The sequence below is a fragment of the Carettochelys insculpta genome, chromosome 2, assembly GCF_033958435.1.
Source record: "Carettochelys insculpta isolate YL-2023 chromosome 2, ASM3395843v1, whole genome shotgun sequence".
Classification (NCBI taxonomy): Eukaryota; Metazoa; Chordata; order Testudines; family Carettochelyidae; genus Carettochelys; species Carettochelys insculpta.
The window spans coordinates 124,133,926-124,154,758 of NC_134138.1; the positions used below are offsets into that span (position 1 = coordinate 124,133,926).

At 41.9% G+C, this 20,833-nt stretch overlaps 1 protein-coding gene across 2 annotated transcripts in view; it reads left to right on the forward strand.

The window, feature by feature from the left end:
• MAK (male germ cell associated kinase) overlaps positions 1–20,833 on the forward strand; it is a 67,020-nt gene that overhangs the window by 32,611 nt on the left and 13,576 nt on the right. For both annotated transcript variants that reach the window (XM_074985913.1, XM_074985915.1), the window contains exons 9-12: positions 238–573; positions 3,642–3,832; positions 5,340–5,470; positions 13,811–13,942. In XM_074985913.1, the coding sequence (XP_074842014.1) occupies positions 238–573; positions 3,642–3,832; positions 5,340–5,470; positions 13,811–13,942 (790 nt within the window). The remainder of the gene's footprint in view (positions 1–237; positions 574–3,641; positions 3,833–5,339; positions 5,471–13,810; positions 13,943–20,833) is intronic.

Below are 20,833 nucleotides of genomic sequence, written 5' to 3' on the forward strand. Positions count from 1 at the left end.
TGTGCTGGTAAGTGGTAACTAAAGAACTAACAAACAGTGTGAATTTAACGTTGCAATAGAGAAGCCATATGTGTGCTGGGATGGTAAGATGGGTGTTAATGGATAAAGGACATTCCTTCTAAGTTATCTGGCACCTGCACTGTGGAATTTTTTAAACCTGAGAGATCTGCGTACATTCTGGTGAAGTCACTGCATTTTAATTATAGAAGTATATTAAATACGTTTTATATTCTTCAGGCTTTGAAATACCCTTATTTTCAAGTTGGTCAAGTTTTGGGACCTCCTCCACAATATTTGGAACAGAAACAATCTGTTACTAAACCCATTCAGCCAACAGAGCCAAAGCCAAATCTACCCAAATTAGAACCGGTATCAAAACTAGAACCTGTCTCCAAGCCAGAATCTCAGCTTTCACCTGATGTACCTGACAAGACTCAGCCACAACTTCTTTCAAAGATTAATCACCAACCTCTCCAGCAAATTCAGCTGCCAGAGAACACAACTAATCAACATCTACCCCAGCAGCAGCCGCCACAACCATTTCATCCAGCCATCAATAAAAACTCATCACCAGTAAGTGATCAATACATTTTAAGAGCTTAGACATGAAATAATTTGTCTGTGTTAGCTCTGAAGTAGTCTCTAGATACACCTTTTAAAAGGAGTCATATTTTCCATTAAATAAACTGTCACAGTTTAAGGCAACTGCACCAGTATTTCCCCTCCATGATTCAGCCTGGGTCCCCATTTTTAGGGCTCCAGCTCCCCAGCTGTTGCCTTAGGGAGGTGACATATGTCCTCTTCCATGTGGCCTGGGCATTTTCAGATTGCACAGTTTTCTTCATTCCGTGTATATTTCCCAGTGGTGGTGCAAGTACACATGCTTGCTTTCTCTTTAACTGATGGATCTGCTATAGGTGTATTACTATGCAGCACTTTCTACGCAAGCCCTCTTTGTTCTAAAGCAGGGATGGGGAACCTTTTTTTGGGTCAGGGTGGGGGAGACACACAAGTCAAAAGCCAAAAAAGCCATCAAACAAAAAAACACAGGCCTCTTGACCTGGTCCTCAAGTGAAAAGGAGGAAAAAAAAAACCCTCACAGATGCAGCCTCCAACTGAGAAGCAGGAAATAAGACACTACCCTCACTTCCCTCAAGCTTCAGTCTCAGAGGGATGGGGGACACATTGAGACTTAGGGCTTATCCCAAGGGCTGGATTAACACCTGTGGGGGCTAGATGCAGATTTGTTGGGGCTCTGGGGTGGGCTAAATGAGGGGTTCAGTGTGCAAGAGGGACCCTCTGGGGAGTGGGCTGGCGTAGGGGTATATGGTGTGGGTGGGAGGTAGAGCATGGGAATGGTCTGGGGGTGCGGGTGTAGGGCCTTAGTGTGAGAGTGCAGGAGCAGGCTGAGAGTAAGAGTGTGGTGTTTGGGTGGGAGGGAGGGAAGGTGCAGAAGCAGAATAAGGGTGGGGAGTCTGGGAGGGAGGGAGGGAGGGTGCAGTTGTGGGATGGGGGTGGGGCATTTACATAGTCCAGGTGTGGGGGAAGGATGGCTTTGTGTGGTGCAGGGAAGCACTGCATGTAGGCATTCTATCCCTATCCCACAATTCCCAGCCAAAGCTGTTCTTTCCCCCATACCAGGCAGTGTGGCTTGCCTTGAACAGGCCCGTAAGACTCAGGGCTCCACCTCCCCCCTACCCCCATAGCGAGGAGCCAATGCTGGCACTCCAGCCGCAATGGCCCTGGCATGGCTGGAGCCCCATCTCCAGCTCAGGCTGCTGCAGGGGCAAGAGGGAGCCTGGAGTCTCATGGGCTATTAATAAAACATTACAGGGAAAATATATTTAAAAAAACCTATATATGTGCTGGGAAGCTACTAGAATTAATTCCAGTTCTGCCATGAGCTCTGGCAGGAACAGTCCTTCAGCGTCCACCCATAGGGATTCCTTTGTGGTCATAAGTTCATTCCAGCCTCTGGATGGAATAGATACCTAATCTTATGAGACCTTAGTAAGCCCAGTTCTTCTAACCCTTCCCTTTCTTTCCCTTTGGAGTGGGGCTTTCTATGGACCAGGGATCCTGGCCATTTTCTAGATCAGGAAGAAGACCATAAGCCAATTTAAAACCAGACAGTTTATCCCAAAAAACATTTATTTATCTTCTGTCCCTGGAGATCCTGTTTGAACTAATATTTGCATCTCTCTTCAAGGGTTCAAGGTTGATGATGTAGAAAGTACATCGGCACCCTGCTCTCTAATAGAGAGTGTATGTATAATGCCGTAATAAAATAGGAACTTCATTTTTAATAGTGTACCCCAAAGGTGTTAAACCAAATTTAGTAAGGCTTAATTTAATTAATTAATTAATTAATTAATTCAATCTTAATTCTACATGGTTTGTTCATGATATTACAGGATGTTGTCCATCCATCATAAGAACATCTCTAAGTGATTTGTCAAGCATTAATAAAATACTAATGTTGTAAAAATGATTAATTGTTGCACTGTCCATCAAGGAAATAAGTTTTTTATTATGATGACTTATAAGCACATCTGTACAAGGAACTGTAGATGAATACAATATCCGTAACACATACGACTCATGTCTGTAACTTGATTTTCTAGTAATCACTCCTTTTGTAATCTATTTATAAAAATATCCTTGATACAAAGCATTACCAAAACTTTTAAATAACCACTTGGAAAGGGTTTGTGCTTTTCCTTCTTGAAACAGGCATTGGTCTTACATAATTTAGCCCAATCTTTCAGTGCTACTATAGGTGATATTACTTGTCCATCTGAGGTCTGCCAGTATAATCCTGCTAGGTAATGCGTACCTGCACAATCCATTGACTTGTGCATTTGGTCTTGAAATCTTCATTTTATTTCTAAACAGTTTTTAATTCTGTACGGTTCAAGCCAAAACTGGACTTTGAGCATAAAATCTGATCTTAAGGATGTTAAGAAATATTTTACAGCATTAAAAGGTGTTTTGGTTTCTTTAGTCTCTATGATTTTCACTGATCTCAAATAAGAGATGTATTTATAAATAGTGGGTCTCCAGAATCACGTGAATGCACATGAGATCAGGTGCAAATGAATGGAGGAGAGGATGTCTTTAAAGCCCAGTTGGGACTTCATAGGAGACCCTAAGGCAGAGGGTGCCTGGGAGAGGCCTGGCTGGCATGGCCCCTGTTCCTCCTGGGCATCCAGTCTACTTTAGGGGTTGCACCAACTGGCTCTGAATCACTGGTGATGTGAATGGCTTGCGTCACTCTTCCCTCTATTCCTGACAGCCTTTCAGCCTCCAGGTTCTTTCTGCAGGCTTGAGCCAGTGGAACCAAAGAAGTGAACTAGGCCCAGCAAATTAATACTTTTGTGTGATCCCTAAACTGACTGCTTCAGATAGGGTTGGATAACTAGGGCCTGATCCTGCATTGAATCACACTTAGAATTCCTACTGATACTAATATTTTTTCAGACATGCAGAACCACTGCAAGATTAGGATTTGAATTTGAATTGCTGACCATGATGGGGGGGGGAAATCTCTCCAAGCAGGTCAGTGCATTCAGGCAGGCAATGGACTAGATGAGAAACATGAGAATAGAGAACATTAACGCTTTTTTTTCTATTGAAAACAGAAGCAAGTAACCACAGGCCCTCAAAATGGAGCAGTCAGTCTTAAGAATTGCAGGAGACGATGGGGTCAGACTCTTTTAAAAACAGTGGACAGTTGGGATGATTTGGAGGACCCAGAATTTGGAATTTTGTATTCCAAGAAGCCCATCATGTCACAATTAAAGGAAAAGAAAACAAAAGAATTTCTATTTAGGTAAGTTCAATAATTACATAAGACAATTGATTTTTGTTTTTACCTTCCGCTGGTTTTTAGAGCAAATTTTCATTTATAGCAAGGTTTATTTTTTTGCTTGACTAAAATCTAGATATATTAAACTAACTGTATTTATCCTGTAAAGCAGGTGTGGGGAACCTTTTTTGGGTTGGGGGCCACTGACCCATAGACAAATTAGTTGGGAGCCATACAAGTCAGAAAGGGGAAAAGAAAAAAAAAAACCAAAGCAAAACAATAAACCCTCACTGTGGGCCCCAGCTGAAAAACAAAAAATAAAGAGACACTCTCCTCATTTCCACTCATACACCTGCCCCAGAACCTGGTGGGGGGTGAGGTGGCTGAGCTAATACATTTTGTGGGGCTCTCTAGACTCTGGATTGGGGCCGAAAATGAGGGGTTCTGTGTGGGAGGGGACAACTGGGAAGTGGGCTTGTGGAGGGGGACTGTACAGGAGCAGGCCAGGATTCGAGCAGTCTGGGCAGGAGTGGGGTGCAGGAATTAGCTGAGGATGGGTGATCTGGGTGGGAGTGGGCTGCAGAAGCACTGCTGCTGCTGCTGCCTCCTGCCCCCTGACAGCATCGATAGCCCAGACCTGGCTCCAACTTGTCTTGTTCTAGCCCATGAGGCTTGGGGCTCCACACCCTCCATCCTGCCGTGGACCGGATACTGAGGAAGGGAGCCCCAAGTCTCAGTGTCCAGATCCAGTTAAGTTCCCCACTTACGTTCCCCACCCCTGCTCCAGAGGGACAAAACCTGTGACCCTTATTCTTGTTCAATAGTGACTCATTCTTAAAGTAGCTTGTGAAGGGGTGGACTATCCCTCTGCACCCTTTATTGGCCAGGTATGGCCCGGCCCTGCCCTGCATGTCTGCCTCCATCGAAGCAGATACACTTGTTACCACCCAGTCAGCCTTAAGTACAGTGAGGCAATGAGAAACCCAACAGCCTAATTCACATAAGTAAGCCTCCTTGTAAGGAAGACCCATAAAGAGAGTACTTGGGCAATAGTTTCAAGATTTTGGTCTCAGGTTTTCATTATCTCTCAATGTCGTTATTTTATGTTCTTTGTTGAGGTGGAATGTCATATATGGTAATTGATTGGGGAGAGCTTTTTAAAGTGAATCTTTCACCGAGTGCTGTTGATAAATGATTACTTGTTGCAAACTTATTTTGTAGTTAGGAATTGATTTGTATACCTCAGTCCCCATTCAGGGATAAACTTAAAGTATTTAGTAGTCATCAAGAACTGGTGCTGTTGGACTGGACCTGGATATGCTTTTTTCACATAGAGCCCGAGTATACTTCCATTGAAATAAATATGAGTTTCTCTATGAATTACACGAAAAATAAAATTAGAACCATAGTCGTCATTTTGAAAAGATTTGTAAAGGTTAGATGTGAGCACTGTACTTATCTGGCTAAAGTAAATGTCTGTCCTCCTGATTCTAGAATTATCAGTTAAATTATTAGGTACCTTGTTTTTCAGTTTGCCAGAGCCAAAGGCCTTGGACTGTATCCAATCAGGAGGGGAAAGCAAAGCTATGATGCGAAATGACTCTGGAATATCAAATACATCTGCAAAACAGTACTATCTGAGACAATCAAGATATCTTCCTGGTAAGGGAAAAGTCTTTGTCATGTAGAGCTCAAGTTTTGAACCATTTGTATGTGATACCTTTTTATTTTTGTTTCCCTGATTTGGATAATTTCACCTTTCATTCACTAAGCTAAACTTTCAGACTTTTGAACAAATACTCTTCCAGTTCTTTGGGGATGCAGGGCCCTCAAACACAGCATCTTTGTCATGAGATAACCAGGCTACATAGAGAACATCTCAGCATCACTTGTATACTTCGACAGTTTATTCCACAAGTCCACACAGAACATAAGATTGGCCATACTGGGTCAGACCAAAGGTCCATCCAGCCCAGTATCCCGTCTGCCGACAGTGGCCAATGCCAGGTGCCCCAAAGAAGGAGAACAGAAGACAATGATCAAGTGATTTATCTCCTGCCATCCATCTCCTTCCCTTGTACTGAAGGCTAGGGCACCATACTTTACCCCTGGCTAATAGCCATTTATGGACCTAACCTGCAAAAATTTATCAAGCTCTTTTTTTAAACCCTAATAGAGTCCTGGCCTTCACAGCCTCCTCCAGCAAGGAGTTCCACAGGTTGACTGTGTGCTGTATGAAGAAAAATTTCCTTTTATTAGTTTTGAACCTGCTACCTATCAATTTCATTTGGTGTCCCCTAGTTCTTGTATTATGGGAAAAGGTAAATAATTTTTCTATATTCACTTTCTCCACACCATTCATGATTTTATATACCTCTGTCATATCGCCCCTCAATCGTCTCTTTTCGAGACTGAAAAGTCCCAGTGTCTCTAGCCTCTCCCCATATGGGACCTGTTCCAAACCCCTAATCATCTTAGTCACCCTTTTCTGTACCTTTTCTAATGCCAATATATCTTTTTTGAGGTGAGGAGACCACATCTGCACGCAGTACTCAAGATGTGGGCGTACCATAGTTTTATACAGGGGAAGTATGATATCTTTTGTCTTATTATCGATCCCTTTTTTAATAATTCCTAACATCCTATTTGCTTTACTAGCTGTTGCTGCACACTGCGTGGATGTCTTCAGAGAACTATCCACTATAACTCCAAGATCCCTTTCCTGATCTGTCATAGCTAAATTTGACCCCATCATGTTGTACGTGTAATTTGGGTTATTTTTTCCAATGTGCATTACCTTACACTTACCTACATTAAATTTCATTTGCGATTTTGCTGCCCAATCACTCAGTTTGCTGAGATCTTTTTGTAGTTCTTCACAATCCCTTTTGGTTTTGACTGTCCTGAACAACTTGGTGTTATCTGCAAACTTTGCCACCTCACTGCTTACCTCATTTTCTAGATCATTGATGAACAAGTTGAACAGGATCGGTCCCAGGACTGACCCCTGGGGAGCACCACTAGTTACCCCCCTCCATTGTGAAAATTTACCATTTATTCCAACCCTTTGTTTTCTGTCTTTTAACCAATTCCCGATCCATGAAAGGATCTTTCCTCCTATCCCATGACCACCTAATTTACATAAAAGCCTTTGGTGTGGGACCGTGTCAAAGGCTTTCTGGAAATCTAGGTATATTATGTCCACTGCGTGCCCCTCGTCCGCATGTTTATTAACCCCTTCAAAGAATTCTAATAGATTAGTTAGACACGATTTCCCTCTGCAGAAACCATGCTGACTTTTGCCCAACAATTTGTGCTCTTCTACGTGCCTTGCAATTTTATTCTTTACTATTGTTTCTACTAATTTGCCTGGTACTGGTGTTAGACTTATCGGTCTATAATTGACAGGGTCTCCTCTAGAGACTTTTTTAAATATTGGTGTTATATTGGCCGTCTTCCAGTCATTGGGTACCGAAGCAGATTTAAAGGATAGGTTACAAACCAATGTTAATAACGCCACAATTTCACATTTGAGTTCTTTCAGAACCCTTGGGTGAATACCGTCTGGTCCTGGAGACTTGTTACTATTCAGCTTATCAATTAACTCCAAAACCTCCTCTAATGTCACTTCAATCTGGGAGAGTTCCTCAGATTTGTCACCTAAAAAGGCTGGCTCAGATTTAGGAACCTCTGTAACATCCTCAGCCGTGAAGACTGAAGCAAAGAAATCATTTAATCGCTCCGCAATGGCACTGTCTTCCTTGATCGCTCCTTTTATATCTTTATCGTCCAAGGGCCCCACTACTTTTTTAGCGGGCTTCCTGCTTCTAATGTATTTAAAAAACATTTTACTATCATTTTTTGAATTTTTGGCTAGCTGTTCCTCAATCTTTTTTGGCTTTTCTTACTACATTATGACACTTAATTTGGGAGTGTTTGTGTTCCTTTCTATTTTCCTTACTAGGATTTGACTTCCACTTTTTAAAAGCTGCCCTTTTCTCTCTCACTGCCTTTTTAACATGGCTGTTAAGCCATGGTGGTTCTTTGTTAGGTCTCTTACTGTGTTTTTTTATTTGGGGTATACATTTAAGTTGGGCCTCTATGGTGTCTTTAAACAGTTTCCATGCAGCTGCCAGGGATTTTAGTTTAGTTACTCTACCTTTTAGTTTCTATTTAACTAGCTTCCTCATTTTAGTGTAATTCCCCTTTTTGAAATTAAATGCCGGAGTGTTTGACCGCTGCGGTGTTCTTCCCAACACAGGAATATTAAAAGTTATTATATTGTGGTCACTATTTCCAAGCGGTCCAGTAACAGTTACCTCTTGGACCAGATCCTGCGTTCCAGTCAGGACTAGATCGAGAATTGACTCCCCTTGTGGGTTCCTGTACTAGCTGCTCCAAGAAGCAGTCATTTAAGGCATCAAGAAATTTAATCTCTGAATCCCGTCCTGAGGTGACATGTACCCAATCAAAATGGGGATAATTGAAATCTCCTATTATTACTGTGTTTTTTATTTTGATAGCCTCTCTAATCTCCCTTAACATTTCAGCATCACTATCACTGTCCTGGTTAGGTGGTCGGTAATATATTCCTAATGCCATATTCATATTAGAGGAGTGAATTGTTATCCATAATGATCCTATGGAACATTTTGATTCCTTTAGGATTTTTGCTTCATTTGATTCTATATTATCCTTCACATATAGTACCACTCTGACACCCGCACGACCTGTTCTGTCTTTCCGATATAATTTATATCCTGGTATGATAGTGTCCCACTGATTGTCCTCATTCCACCATGTTTCTGTGATGCCTATTATGTCAACTTCCTCCTTTGATATGAGGTACTTCAGTTCACCCATCTTATTAGACAGACTCCTAGCGTTTGTGTAAAAGCACTTTAAAAAACTACCACTATTTGTATGTCCGCCTTTCACAGACGCATTGGATTTTTTTATATGCGATTGTTTCACATCTGATCTTGCCCATATATTATTTCCCACGTTCCCTATCTGACTAACTTCTAGGGAATCCCTATCTATGGAGCCTCGTGTAAGAGAAGTCTCCGTCCGATCCAGGTGCTCCCCCGCACCAATCGGCTTTCCCCCACCTCTTAGTTTAAAATCTGCTCTATGACCTTTTTAATGTTTAATGCCAGCAGTCTGGATCCACCTTGATTTAGGTGGAGCCCATCATTCCTGTATAGGCTCCCCCTACCCCAAAAGTGTCCCCAGTTCCTAATAAATCTAAACCCCTCTTCCCTACACCATCGTCTCATCCACGCATTGAGACTCTGAAGTTCTGCCTGTCTATCTGGCCCTGCGCGTGGAACTGGAAGCATTTCAGAGAATGCCACCATAGATGTTCTGGATTTCAGTCTCTTTCTTAGTAACCTAAATTTGGCCTCCAGAATATCTCTTCTACCCTTCCCTATGTCATTGGTACCGACATGTACCACGACCACCGGCTCCTCCCCAGCACTGCCCATGAGTCTGTCTAGATGCCTCGAGAGATCCGCAACCTTTGCACCAGACAGGCAAGTCACCATATGGTTCTCCCGGTCATCACAAACCCAACTACCTATATTTCTAATGATCGAATCCCCCACTACTAAAACCTGCTTCTTCCTAACAGCTGGCGCTCCCTCCCCCGGAGAAGTATCCTTGGCACGAGAGGATACAATAGCACCCTCTGGAAGGAGGGTCCCAACTATGGGATGGTTTCCCTCTGCTCCCACTGACTGCTCTCCTTCCCTGAGCCTTTCATCCTCCATAGCAGCATCAGGACTGTCAGATTGGAGGTGGGACAGCCCTACTATGTCCCGGAAAGTCTCATCAACAAACACCTCTGCCTTCCTTAGCTCCTCCAGTTCAGCCACCCTGGCATCCAAAGCACGCACTCGGTCTCTGAGGGCCAGGAGCTCCTTGCATCGAGCGCACACATACGCCACCTGCCCACAGGGTAGGTAGTCATACATATTGCACTCGACACAATAAACAGGATAGCCCCCACTCTGCTGCTGGGCTTCTGCCTCCATTTCCTACTCTAATTCTATATGAGGGTTTAATTAAATGTTTCAGATAGAGGTTGTTATAAAGGATTTAAGTTTAAGGGCAATAGAAGTCACTGGCTCCCTCCAAGCTCTAAACTCCCCTCTCAAAACTCCCTCCTGTTAGCACTCACCCTGTTTGCAAGCAGCCGGTCACAAAGCTGTAGTAATGTCCAAACCTGGTGGCCCTATCAGAGATACTTTTTGTCCATTGGTAAGAGGATCGTTATCAGTTCTGATACCCAAAACTATAACCTAGTGGACTGATATCAAGGAATTTGAGGATTGAAGACACTGACAAAGTTTCCCAGCACAATCTTCTCAGTGACCTTCCCTAGTAACAAGAAACTGGTTTTGAATTAGTTAAACAGATGTTTGACATCAAGATTTAGTTACTTGATTGTTATACTCACAATGGCTTCTTAAAGAACTACTGTTGTCCTGTTCTTCTCCAGCAAGACACTGACACTGATGGTACAGTTAGTTTACTATTAAAAGGAAACGCTGAATTTTAGTTTTTCTGAGGTGGTTGTAGAGTAGCATCCAACTCTGTAGGCAGTACCACTGTCAACAGCAGTGGAGATGTAAGGGTAGCTATTTCATATCCATGAGGAGCCATGTGACACCTTAGAGACAAATAGATTTATTAGGGCATAAGCTTTGGTGGGTAAAACACACTGATCAGATAAGTTGGAGTGGAAATTACAGAGGTAGGAGTATATAAGGAAAACAGAAAAAGTACTTCTCAAGTTTAGGACCAGTGTTAAATGAGTCTAGTCAAGTCAGCATGGATGTGTCTCAATCTCAGCATTTGCTGTGGAGATGTGACTATCAAGAGAGGGGAAATTGCCTTTGTAATGTATTAACCAGTTACGACATTTGTCTGCAGTGCTAGTGATGGAGGCGCAGCTATCAAAGCTGGGCAACCAGCTGTGTCTTCAGAGCTGGATATCTGGGGTAAAAACTAAAAATTTTCTTTAAAAATGCAAAGTCCATGTATGCCCTTGATAAATTTCTGGGATCCAAGTCAGTCAAGTCCAACTCAGAGGCTGTAGATTGAACCCACACCTTGATAAACTGAACGGTTTTTGGTCTGTCTGAGAGATTAGGATAATATTTGTCCCCTCAACACGCTTCTGTTTTCTTGGGAGTACATAGGCAGCTCCATTGCAATCTGAGCAATTTTGTCTATAAAGTAATAAGAAAATCCTTAAATGTTTTAATCACCAGAAACAAGAATAGGAAGCAAAGAAAGGAAATAGAGTAGTTTACCTATAAGCAGTGCTTTTTTGTGGTCTTACTGAGTACTGGCACCTTGGCAGCCCCATGGAATTGGCTAGGGGTAGGAGGCAGGGAGCTGTCTGAGTACCAGCTCCTCTTTTTAAACAAAAAAGGCACTGCCTATAAGTAGCAGTCTCTGACAGAATACTATAGTAATCTCTGTGATGCCATACTATACATCTTGTCTCCACTGTTATACCATTTCTTTAATTTCTATTTCAGTGTAGTTAGCTTAAAAAGAAAACTTTTGTTTCTCCTTCAAATGTCCACTGCTCTGACCAGTAGAACTCTAGCTAGCAGCAGCCGGATCCTGTTCCAGCCTGGGAACTAGGGGAGAATGGACCCTGCTTCCCAGCTTAGTGCCCCAATAATTTCACTATGCTCCCAACTGGAAGCTCTAAACATGAAGCTGTTAGTCATGGCTCATTGATGTCCAAAAGGCAATAATCTACATAACAGCATATGAGAGCCGAGAGCAATCACTGACTCTAAAGTATGTTCTACCTCAGGTCAAACACAGCTAGTTCAGGTAGTAACAGACAATATGACAATGTTGGTATCTGAACAAGCAAGGATTGGACTCAGGTGTGGAAGCAAAGAGCCTTTGAAACTGGCATCTAGAACAGAATGTTGAACACTGGAATAAATTACCTCGGGAGGTCGTGGAATCTCCATCACTGGACATATTTAAGAGCAGGTTAGCTAGGCACCTGTCAGGGATGGTCTACTCCAGATGGTGCTTGGTCTTGCTGTGAGGGCAGGGGACTGGACTTGATGACCTCTCCAGGTTCTTTCCAGTTCTACTGTTCTATGGTTCTATGAATCCCTGTGGTAGGGGAGCAGAACACCCTTGCAGATCATCTGAGCAAGTCAGTGTGTCAGATGTGTGACTGGTCTTCATTGGAGGAAGCACTAATGCACCTCTTTGCTCTTTGGAGTCCCCCATAATCTAGTGATAGGTCTGTTTGTGTCCAGCAGCAGCAAGACCTGTCAGAAATATTGCTCAAGACCAAGCAGAGATAGGGGCTCAATATCAAATGGTTTTCTAGTACATGAGGGTCAGGACCTGATGTATAAATTTCCTCCATTTGCCCTCCAAGAGTGTTAAGGTAAAAACAAGTTAAAGTAGTTTTAATCGTGCCACCATAGTCCAGGTAGCAACAGCTCTTGGGCTAAATTCAACTCTCAAGAGAATCATAAACCCTCTGCCATTCATACTAGATTTATTGTGACAGCATAGCATGTGTCAAGGCAATACTGCTGTCCTTATTCAGTTAGGATTCTATGATCCCATCCACCTTGGTCAGGGTACTGCTTATTAAGCTATGAAATAAGGGGGAGTATGCAGAAGATGCTCAAAAGAGAGTTGAAGGTATTGGCCTTTAATTGAAGCTTTCTGAGGCGGGCTCTGCAAATGGACACTTCTTGCCTGCCTTTCCTCACTACCTTGGGGTCCTGTTTACCAAAGGGCTTGGAATCATAGGTAAAAGAACTGAAATGACTGAAGCACCACACCTTGATATACCTTTGATCTGGGACCATGGATGTCCACTGAGGAAAGGGATATGGGATGCACATGAGCACCTGAAGTGGCTTTTTCTCGTTAGAGTTCTATTGTTCAGGCTCCATTAGTCTGTGTCTTTCAAGCATGAATATACAGACTGCATCTCAAAAAATCTCCATTACAGGTAAATAATCTTTATTTGCCAAAGAAACGAGTTTGTTATTCACCTTGCAAAAAGTATAGGTGAGATCTTTCCAGTGAATTCCCAGGTGAGAAGAAAAAAGTCAATTTCATGATATCAAGTGAAGGCCCAAAGACTCAAGAATATTAATCTCTAAAGAATGTGGCTCTACCTGTAGATATCTTCGGTAATAAATAATCTCCATGAGGACAATATGAATATAGTCATCCAAAAACAAAAATAAACTTCAGCTTGTTTGAAAATCATGGAACCATGGCAGGTTTAAAAATTGTATTTAATGGTTTCTTTAAAAACTAAATTTGGACACTTATCTGTTACTTTACTTTTTCTAGATCTGGGTGCTGCTTTTATGCTGTTTAATTACATCTACCTCTTTTAATACAGCTGTGTCTTACAGAAATACAAGATTTTCTTTTAGCTATGGGAAGTCTAATATTTTGCATAGCCCTTCATAGATGTAACAGTTGAATAGTTTCTATATTTCATCTAGGAAATACAGCACTCTGCAGCATATAATTTAAATTTTATGTACATTACATATGGCTGTTAAATTACTTGATTGCCATAAAAACTTTACTACATATTTTATATGTTGCTTGACTTCCATTTAACTTATCATCATCATCATCATCATCAACACCACCACCATGTAGCTCAAATAGATTTTTAAAGTTATGTATGCAAGGTTAAGATCGGTAGTCTCTGGCGCTGTTAAAAGTTTTTTATACATTTGATAATTACAGTTCTCTCCATAATGGTCTTTTTTAGGGTTCATTTGTAAAGCCTAAGCAATACACATCATTCTTTGAACTACAGGAAAAATGTTTTAGCTCTTTGTAGCATCATGTGAAGTCTCAACACTTTCAGTGTTGTGCCAAGGCATTCTTTCATTCTTAAGATTTTAACTCTGTTTGTTGTCCTTGGAAGTTGACATTCACACTCTTTAAAATGATTGCTTTTACAAGGTGTAAACCCTAAGAATGTCTCCTTAGTAGCAGCCAGTAGAGAAGGATCTCAAGGAATCTGGAACAATCCATTGTTTTCTAAACCACTTGGGCCTACTGGAGGAGGTCTTCCTTTTAATAGAACTAATGCAGGTAAATAATAATTACAACAGGTATAGTTACAAATGATTGTATACACCTGATTGTTTTGTGTTAATTTTTCATTGTATACAATTAATTTAGGTACAGTGGTCTAGGTTGCCATTGTTCCACTATATTCTTGCTTTTCTCTTTTAGCGTGTATCCCATGAAAAGAACAGGCATATATTGTCATTTCAGAGTATGGAGGAAATACCTTTATAAATCCAGTTACAAAGTTCTTCCAGGAAGTATCTGAGTTCTAATCCATCACAGCCATTAATTTGTTGTGGCAATTTAAGCAAGTAATTTGATTTTACTATCCTTTAGTCAATTTGAACTGGAAAACTGGGCAAAAGAGCAGTCCGTTATGTGGAAAAACAAACAAAAAATGCATGTGAGCTCATATAATACAAATAATGTGCAATTCTTACATAGCACTTTGTTTGGGGACCTCAGAACAGTTGTCAAACCTTGAGCCTGCCAGCCTTATTCAAATTAAATAGTACTTTACTACATGAGTTATCCTGCTTTCTTCAGCAAGGTTCTTGTTGGAGTAATGTACTTAACGAAGTGAATAGGGATGGCAGGGTCTGGCTTTCACTAATCACACCTTACACCACCACTTTACTACATGAGTTCCTGCAACCCTCGCATAACTCAAGTTTTTGTGCAAGTCAGGGTTTCCCACTCCTGTCAGTGGCAGCAGTCATGTTAACCTGAGACACCCGCAACTTGGTTGCACGTATCTCGAGGGTTTACTGTGCTATATTCACATTTTACAGGTGGGATAATTGGGCACAGAAAGGTGATGTGAGTTAATGTCAGAGACAGGACTAGAGTCCATGCCCTGTATTCTAACCATAAGACCACATTGTTAGTTTTTATGTTTTTAGATAATAAAGTAATAATTTGGAACCAGTTTCTCAGCTGGTGTGAACAGATATTTCCTCCATTGCTTTCAACAGAATTGTGCTGATTTATGAGGCCAGCTGGATATGTGGCTCTAAAATTTCTGATTTTTATAACCGTGCAGAAGTCTCACTGGCTCGCAATTGCTATGTCCCTTCTAATGAGAAGGCGTGTGGTAGCCAATCTGTGCAATTAGCAATAGAGAGGTTATTTTGTTTGAAAGTGAGGCACATATTATCAATCTGAAATTACATGAGTAATTTTAGGTAGGAAGAAGTTCATTACCAGCATTAAAATTTTTGACACAACACGAGGGACATCTCTCAAATATCTCTTTATGTAATCCTTTCATTGTTTTCTCTGAGCACCTCAACATATATTTATCCTCACAATACCCCAGTGGGTATTGTGGGGCAGTGCTGTCATGCCTATTATGCAAATTTCAAAATGAGACTGACAAAGGGCCAGATCTTCAAAAGTATTCAGATGCATAAAGATGCGGATAGGCACCTTCTGGGATTTACAAGAATGCTAAAGCAAGTTAAGCATTCAACTTCCATTGACATAAATTGGAGTTAGATACCTGAGTTGTATAGGTGCTTTGGAAAAATCCCATTGGGCACACCTCAGCATCTCTAAGCACCTATATGCTTTTGAAAAGCTTGAGCTTGTCATTTAGGACAAGAAGTGAGTCTTTGAGGGAGCAGAGAATTACACTTACTTCTGTAGTCTCAGGCTGGCACCTAAGCACTGAACCATCTTTTCTCCTGTAACTAGTGCCAGGGATCACTTTAACCTTTTATCCAAAGAAGTAGCCTTCAGTCAACAGTCCTCTCCCTCTTAATACCCTTCAGTCAACAGTCCTCTCCCTCTTAATACCATGCTGTGGCAATGCTTCATTATTGACTGATAGGAGAGTGCCATCTAGAGAACCAATAGACCTACTTCCTCCAATATCTGGCTTTTTCTGAAGGTCTCTATTCTTAGTAATGACCAGCCTGAATCCAATTTAGGTTATGAAATCAAACAAATTCACAGCTCCAGGCTATAAGAATGTGAAATGAAGCGGAATAATTCTGTTCCAAATAAACGAAATATAAGTGCAGTGAATGTATAATGTGTAATGAAATACAAATGGATGAAATGGACACAACCTAAAATTCCCACTTCTGTCTGGAAAAGTTTACCTTTAATGATGATAACTGAAAGAGTTTAGAGAAGAAATATTATTATTTCTTTCCAGTTTGTTTTCTTTGTGCATTTGATAGCAGTTTTCAAAGTTATTTTCGCCAGTTCTCCTTCATAGTCCACCAATTTTCTCAATTTGCTTTCTAGCTTTTTTACATAATACCACCATGGTAAAACGCATGTAAGAAGAAAGACTCATGAAAACATGTTAAATAAAACCCAAATATTGAGAGGGAGTCCCAAAGACAGCTAAAACTACTTTTTTCTCATTGTGGTTTGTTTTTGTTTATGTTTTTGTTTTTTTTAATTCGATTTCAAGTTATTATCGTCCCCTTAACTGGTGAAATAAACTAATTAAGATTGTTACTTTGGAATGGATCATAAAACATAACAATTTAAGGACAGGTTAGTTCCAAATTAAGAGGCATTCTCATAGTGCAGAATTACAGGATTAGGTTCAATTAGGCTTGCAGTCTGACTACTTTAACCATGCTTGAGTGATTTGTTGTATTTCCGGTGAACATGTTGGTGATAAATTATATTCTGCTTTGCTTGAGTAGAAGCATGGTCGTTCAGTTCAGTTCAGTTTCATACTTTAGGGTAAGCCTTTTAGCAAACATAGAAATGAAGTCATAGTTATGAAGAAACTTTAAACATTTGTTCTAATTTCAGATGTTCCCCTATTTCTGCTTATAAATCACCTAATCAGTTCTTCATCTACACTCTCTGAAGGACTTTCTTTTTATCCTTTCCTTTTTCTTTCTTTCATCTGCCTTCTCTGCAGAAGAAAACTTAATTAAACCAATTGAAAAACTATCATGCAAAGAAAGGTTGAATGACAAATTAGAGGAACCAAAAGGTAATTTATGGCAATTATAGCTTTGGATAGATGATTCGTTGCAGGTTTCATAGTTATGCAATTTATTATTTGCTTTCCTTTTAACAGTTGCTCTTATAGAACAGATTCCAAATGCTCTTACATTTCTGTTTCACTTGCAATCACTATTATTCCACGCTGTGGGAAGCTTGGCGTTTTGCTGCGTAAAAAAGTTTAGATTCCAGTTGCAGAGGGACCATTATGCTTTTGCTTTGCAGGGGAGAGGTATATGATGAACTGAGCTGTGCTCCATAAACTCTCTAATAATGACGGGTGTGGGGGTTGTGGGCACAGCTGGGATCAGTCGTTTTGTGACTTTGTGCATGGAGCAAGGTAAAGGATTCTTCCAGTTGTGAACTTTTCCTATTGTAGTTTGTGTCAAGCAGGTGAACTCAAAATATATGAACATATTTAAAGAATCCTTCTAGTGTTTCATACTGGAATGCTCAGCCACATCTTTCGTCTATCTCATAAGCTCTAGTAAATATTGGACATTGATCCTGCCCCATTAAAGTCAACCGGAGCAGTAGTGTATACTTAGTGGGTTCAGGATCAAGTCCTTAGTGAAGGGTGTCCTATGACAGTAGGAAGAGCAAGCAGTCGTTTCCCGAGGACACCCTCTAGTAAGCTGTCTTCAGTTACACTATTGCAGCCTCTGAAATCTGAAGACAGAAATTGGCCATATACAATAGAGCCTCAATTTATGTGAGGGTTCTGCTCCCATGCACCCTTGCATAGCTGGGATTTTGTGTAAGTTGGGGGCAGTTTTTCTTCCTGGCAGAAGAAACATTCTGCAGCCAGGGAAGCAGCAGGAGCGCCTGGAGCTCCTTTTGAAAGGTAAGTCCTGGGCCTGGGGGGCAGTTGGGGAGGGTTAAGCCTGGCAGTGGGCTGGGGCTGTCAGAAGGGAAAGGGGGGTAAACCTAGAGTGGGTGAAGGCTGAAGGGAGGGTGCGGTGGGGTGAGCTGGAGGCAGGGGAGAGTTGAACTGGGGCCGGAGGGCTTGAACCAGAGCCAAGCAAAGTGGGGTGGTGAGCCAGAGCCGAGCAAAGCGGGGTGGTGAGCCAGGCCGCGGGGGGTTGAACCGCGTCATAGGGCTTGAACCAGGGCTGGGGGGCGGGCACCGGAGCCACGTGTGGGGGTGATGAGTGGGGCTTGGGGGAGTTGAACCAAGGCTTGTGGGGAGCGGGATTTTGAGTTGCACTTAACTTGTGTTAATACAAGTTAAGCACATCCCACAATTACACATTTTGAGGGTTTACTATACTTATTAAATTAATTAAGTAATATTTGTCTGGCTTACTTGTTGGAATTGTTGTGCACTTCCAAAGAGTATTCCACACCATAATAATAAAGCACAACAGCTTCTGCAGTAAGAGGCTTTTGGTATGCTGCATTCGGCAAAATGCCTTATGCACCAGAGCACTGGTACTTTACTAAGGCCCCTTCTTGCATAGAACACTGGAGTATGTCTTATAAATTTAAAAGTATTCATTTATAATGTTGATTTGGTGTTTTTAATAATTTGATGGTGGCAAAGTGTTGATCTACTGCATTCTTCCATTAAAAGAAAGTTCCTAGCCAAAGAAGGACCAGGTTAAATAGTAGGGAGGAAAGGTGTAAGTATTCTTCTAGCTGACTGATAAACTCTGCTATATAAAAGGCTGTGTACATGTTACAATTACTTGACCAAAATGTTCCAAAGTTGCTAATATCAGTGTATACAAGTGAGTCGTGTTGTTGTCAAGCTCAGATTAAGTTTCCATTACATAGTGCTCACAGTGGCAGCATCTATGGAACTCTTGTCTCCAGTAGCGTAGGTCTGCTACACATGTGCATTTTTGATGCAGGGAATCCTATCTACATTAGCACTTGCTCTATTGCTGCCGCCTGCCTAGCTTCACTGTGGCTGGAAAATGACTATGAAGTTTTTTAGGGGAAAAGCCCAACAATGGTATATGCTTTTATACCTGTGCACCTTGCTAAGTAGTCTATCTGCAACTGTGCAGAGAAGCTCCTCTTGGTTACACTGGTTTTACGTTGACGTAATTGCATTTACTGCTGTGAAGTTACACTAGTGTAAAGGTGTGGAGAACATGTGAATGCCTCACACAGTACTCACTGAAGTTCAGAGGAAAGTACAGTCAAAGAAAAGCCATGAGGCAAGTAGCCAGAGGTCAGTGTATTGCAGGATGATGTTTTATGGATAAATGACAGAAGTCAGTGTGTTCTGGAATCACAGCTGCATTTAAAATTTTACCATTTGATAAATTAAAAATATTCTTTACATCAAGCTTTTCTTCTTCAGCTGAATAAGTGCAGGGTTTTTCCTATAAAAGTCCCCTCCCAATTAGAGAATAAAAGGAATATGAGGCAGTTCTCCTGTAAAATTTACAGAAAAACAAGGTCTGTTTCCTTTTCCTTACCCTTGCCCCACCGTGACCTTTAGGCATAGGAGTACTTCTGAAAAAAGTTCCAGACTTTTAAGAATCAATAAATCAGATCAGCTTGGAATACCAAATATGTGTTGTGTTTACAAAAGATTGGAGAGTCTTCCATTAATTCCATATTGCTCTCGAATCTCATGAACTCAGGCATCTTTCGTGGAGTATTTCCAGCATTGTGTAATCCAGACCTGCATAAACCAGTTTTTCTTGTGTTTCCAGACTACCAAGCCCTCATGCTGAAACAATGCAGTCGTGAGAGACAGTATGAAAGCCAATACAACCTGTAATATAGTACTGTCAAACAAAACCACTGCCACACCTCAGCATCCAACTACAGTAAACCCCAGTGAAGCCCCACATATGGCTCATGTGGAGCTTCCACATGCTATTTAGGAACATTTCGCTGTTTCTGTTTTTTCTTTGTTTTTCTAAACACAGCCATATAAAATTACCCATATTTAAGAGACACTCATCGCCCTTTGCTGCTCAGCCACTCTGAAATATGTGTGGGGCATATCAAAAATGTCTTTGAAGAGATGCTTTTCCCCAAGTCTGAGACTGGGAATCTGCTGGTGGTGCTCTACAGCAGAGATCCCCAAACTATGGCATGTCCCCAGTGGGCATGGAGGAATGTCCAAAGGGCACAGCTCAGACCCCATGGGGCACAGAGGGAGCTCCGCCCACCCCATGCATGCCCTCAGCACTGTTCTGGTCCTGCCTACAGTTGCATCCTTGGCTCCTGGCCTAGTGGCGGACCCAATGCTCAAGTTCAGCATGACTCTGCTGGCTACAGCTCCATTCCCAACCCGGGACGGAAGCTCAGGACAAGGATGTGAGAGGAGCCGCACCTGGCTGCAGTCCCAATTGTCAGGCCCCACTGCAGCATGACTGTGGCTCTGCTCCCAACCCCAGATATACCCCAGCTGCAACTTATCGCATCCCGTTCCCCCTGCCCCCCACCCAAGCTGCAACCCCTTTCCTGGCCTTAGCTTGTGGGGAGGGTACAGACAGAGGGAAGGTGTGGCATGTCCCTCAAAAGTTTGGGGACTGCTGCTCTACAGCCTAATTTTAGAATGGCAAGCTAGCTGGCTGAAGCATTTTTGCAGTGTAGCTGGGGGTAACTTGTAGTCTGAAGGCTGTGTGTGAGCAGGCCAGGAGTGGTTGCTCTTATAGCAAAGCAGTGTAAAAGTCACTGGGAGACTCAGGAAAAAGAGCTGTGGAATATCCAGATTGTACCTTGGATAATGTCACAGCAACATGTTTTATTAAAGGTTTATCTTTCATCTGGACTTGTGCGTCATTCTTCATTGATCTGTGGTTTGGCGTGGGATGGGTTGCGGAGGTGGGGAAGCCATGTATTGTTTCAGCTGCCCTCAGTCCAACCCTGAATGGATATCTGAGACGTTAGCAGAAAAAGTACCACTTTTCTTAACTCCTGTAGAGGAGGTAAGGGGAGGGCACAACAGAGGTAAGACTCACCCACTCA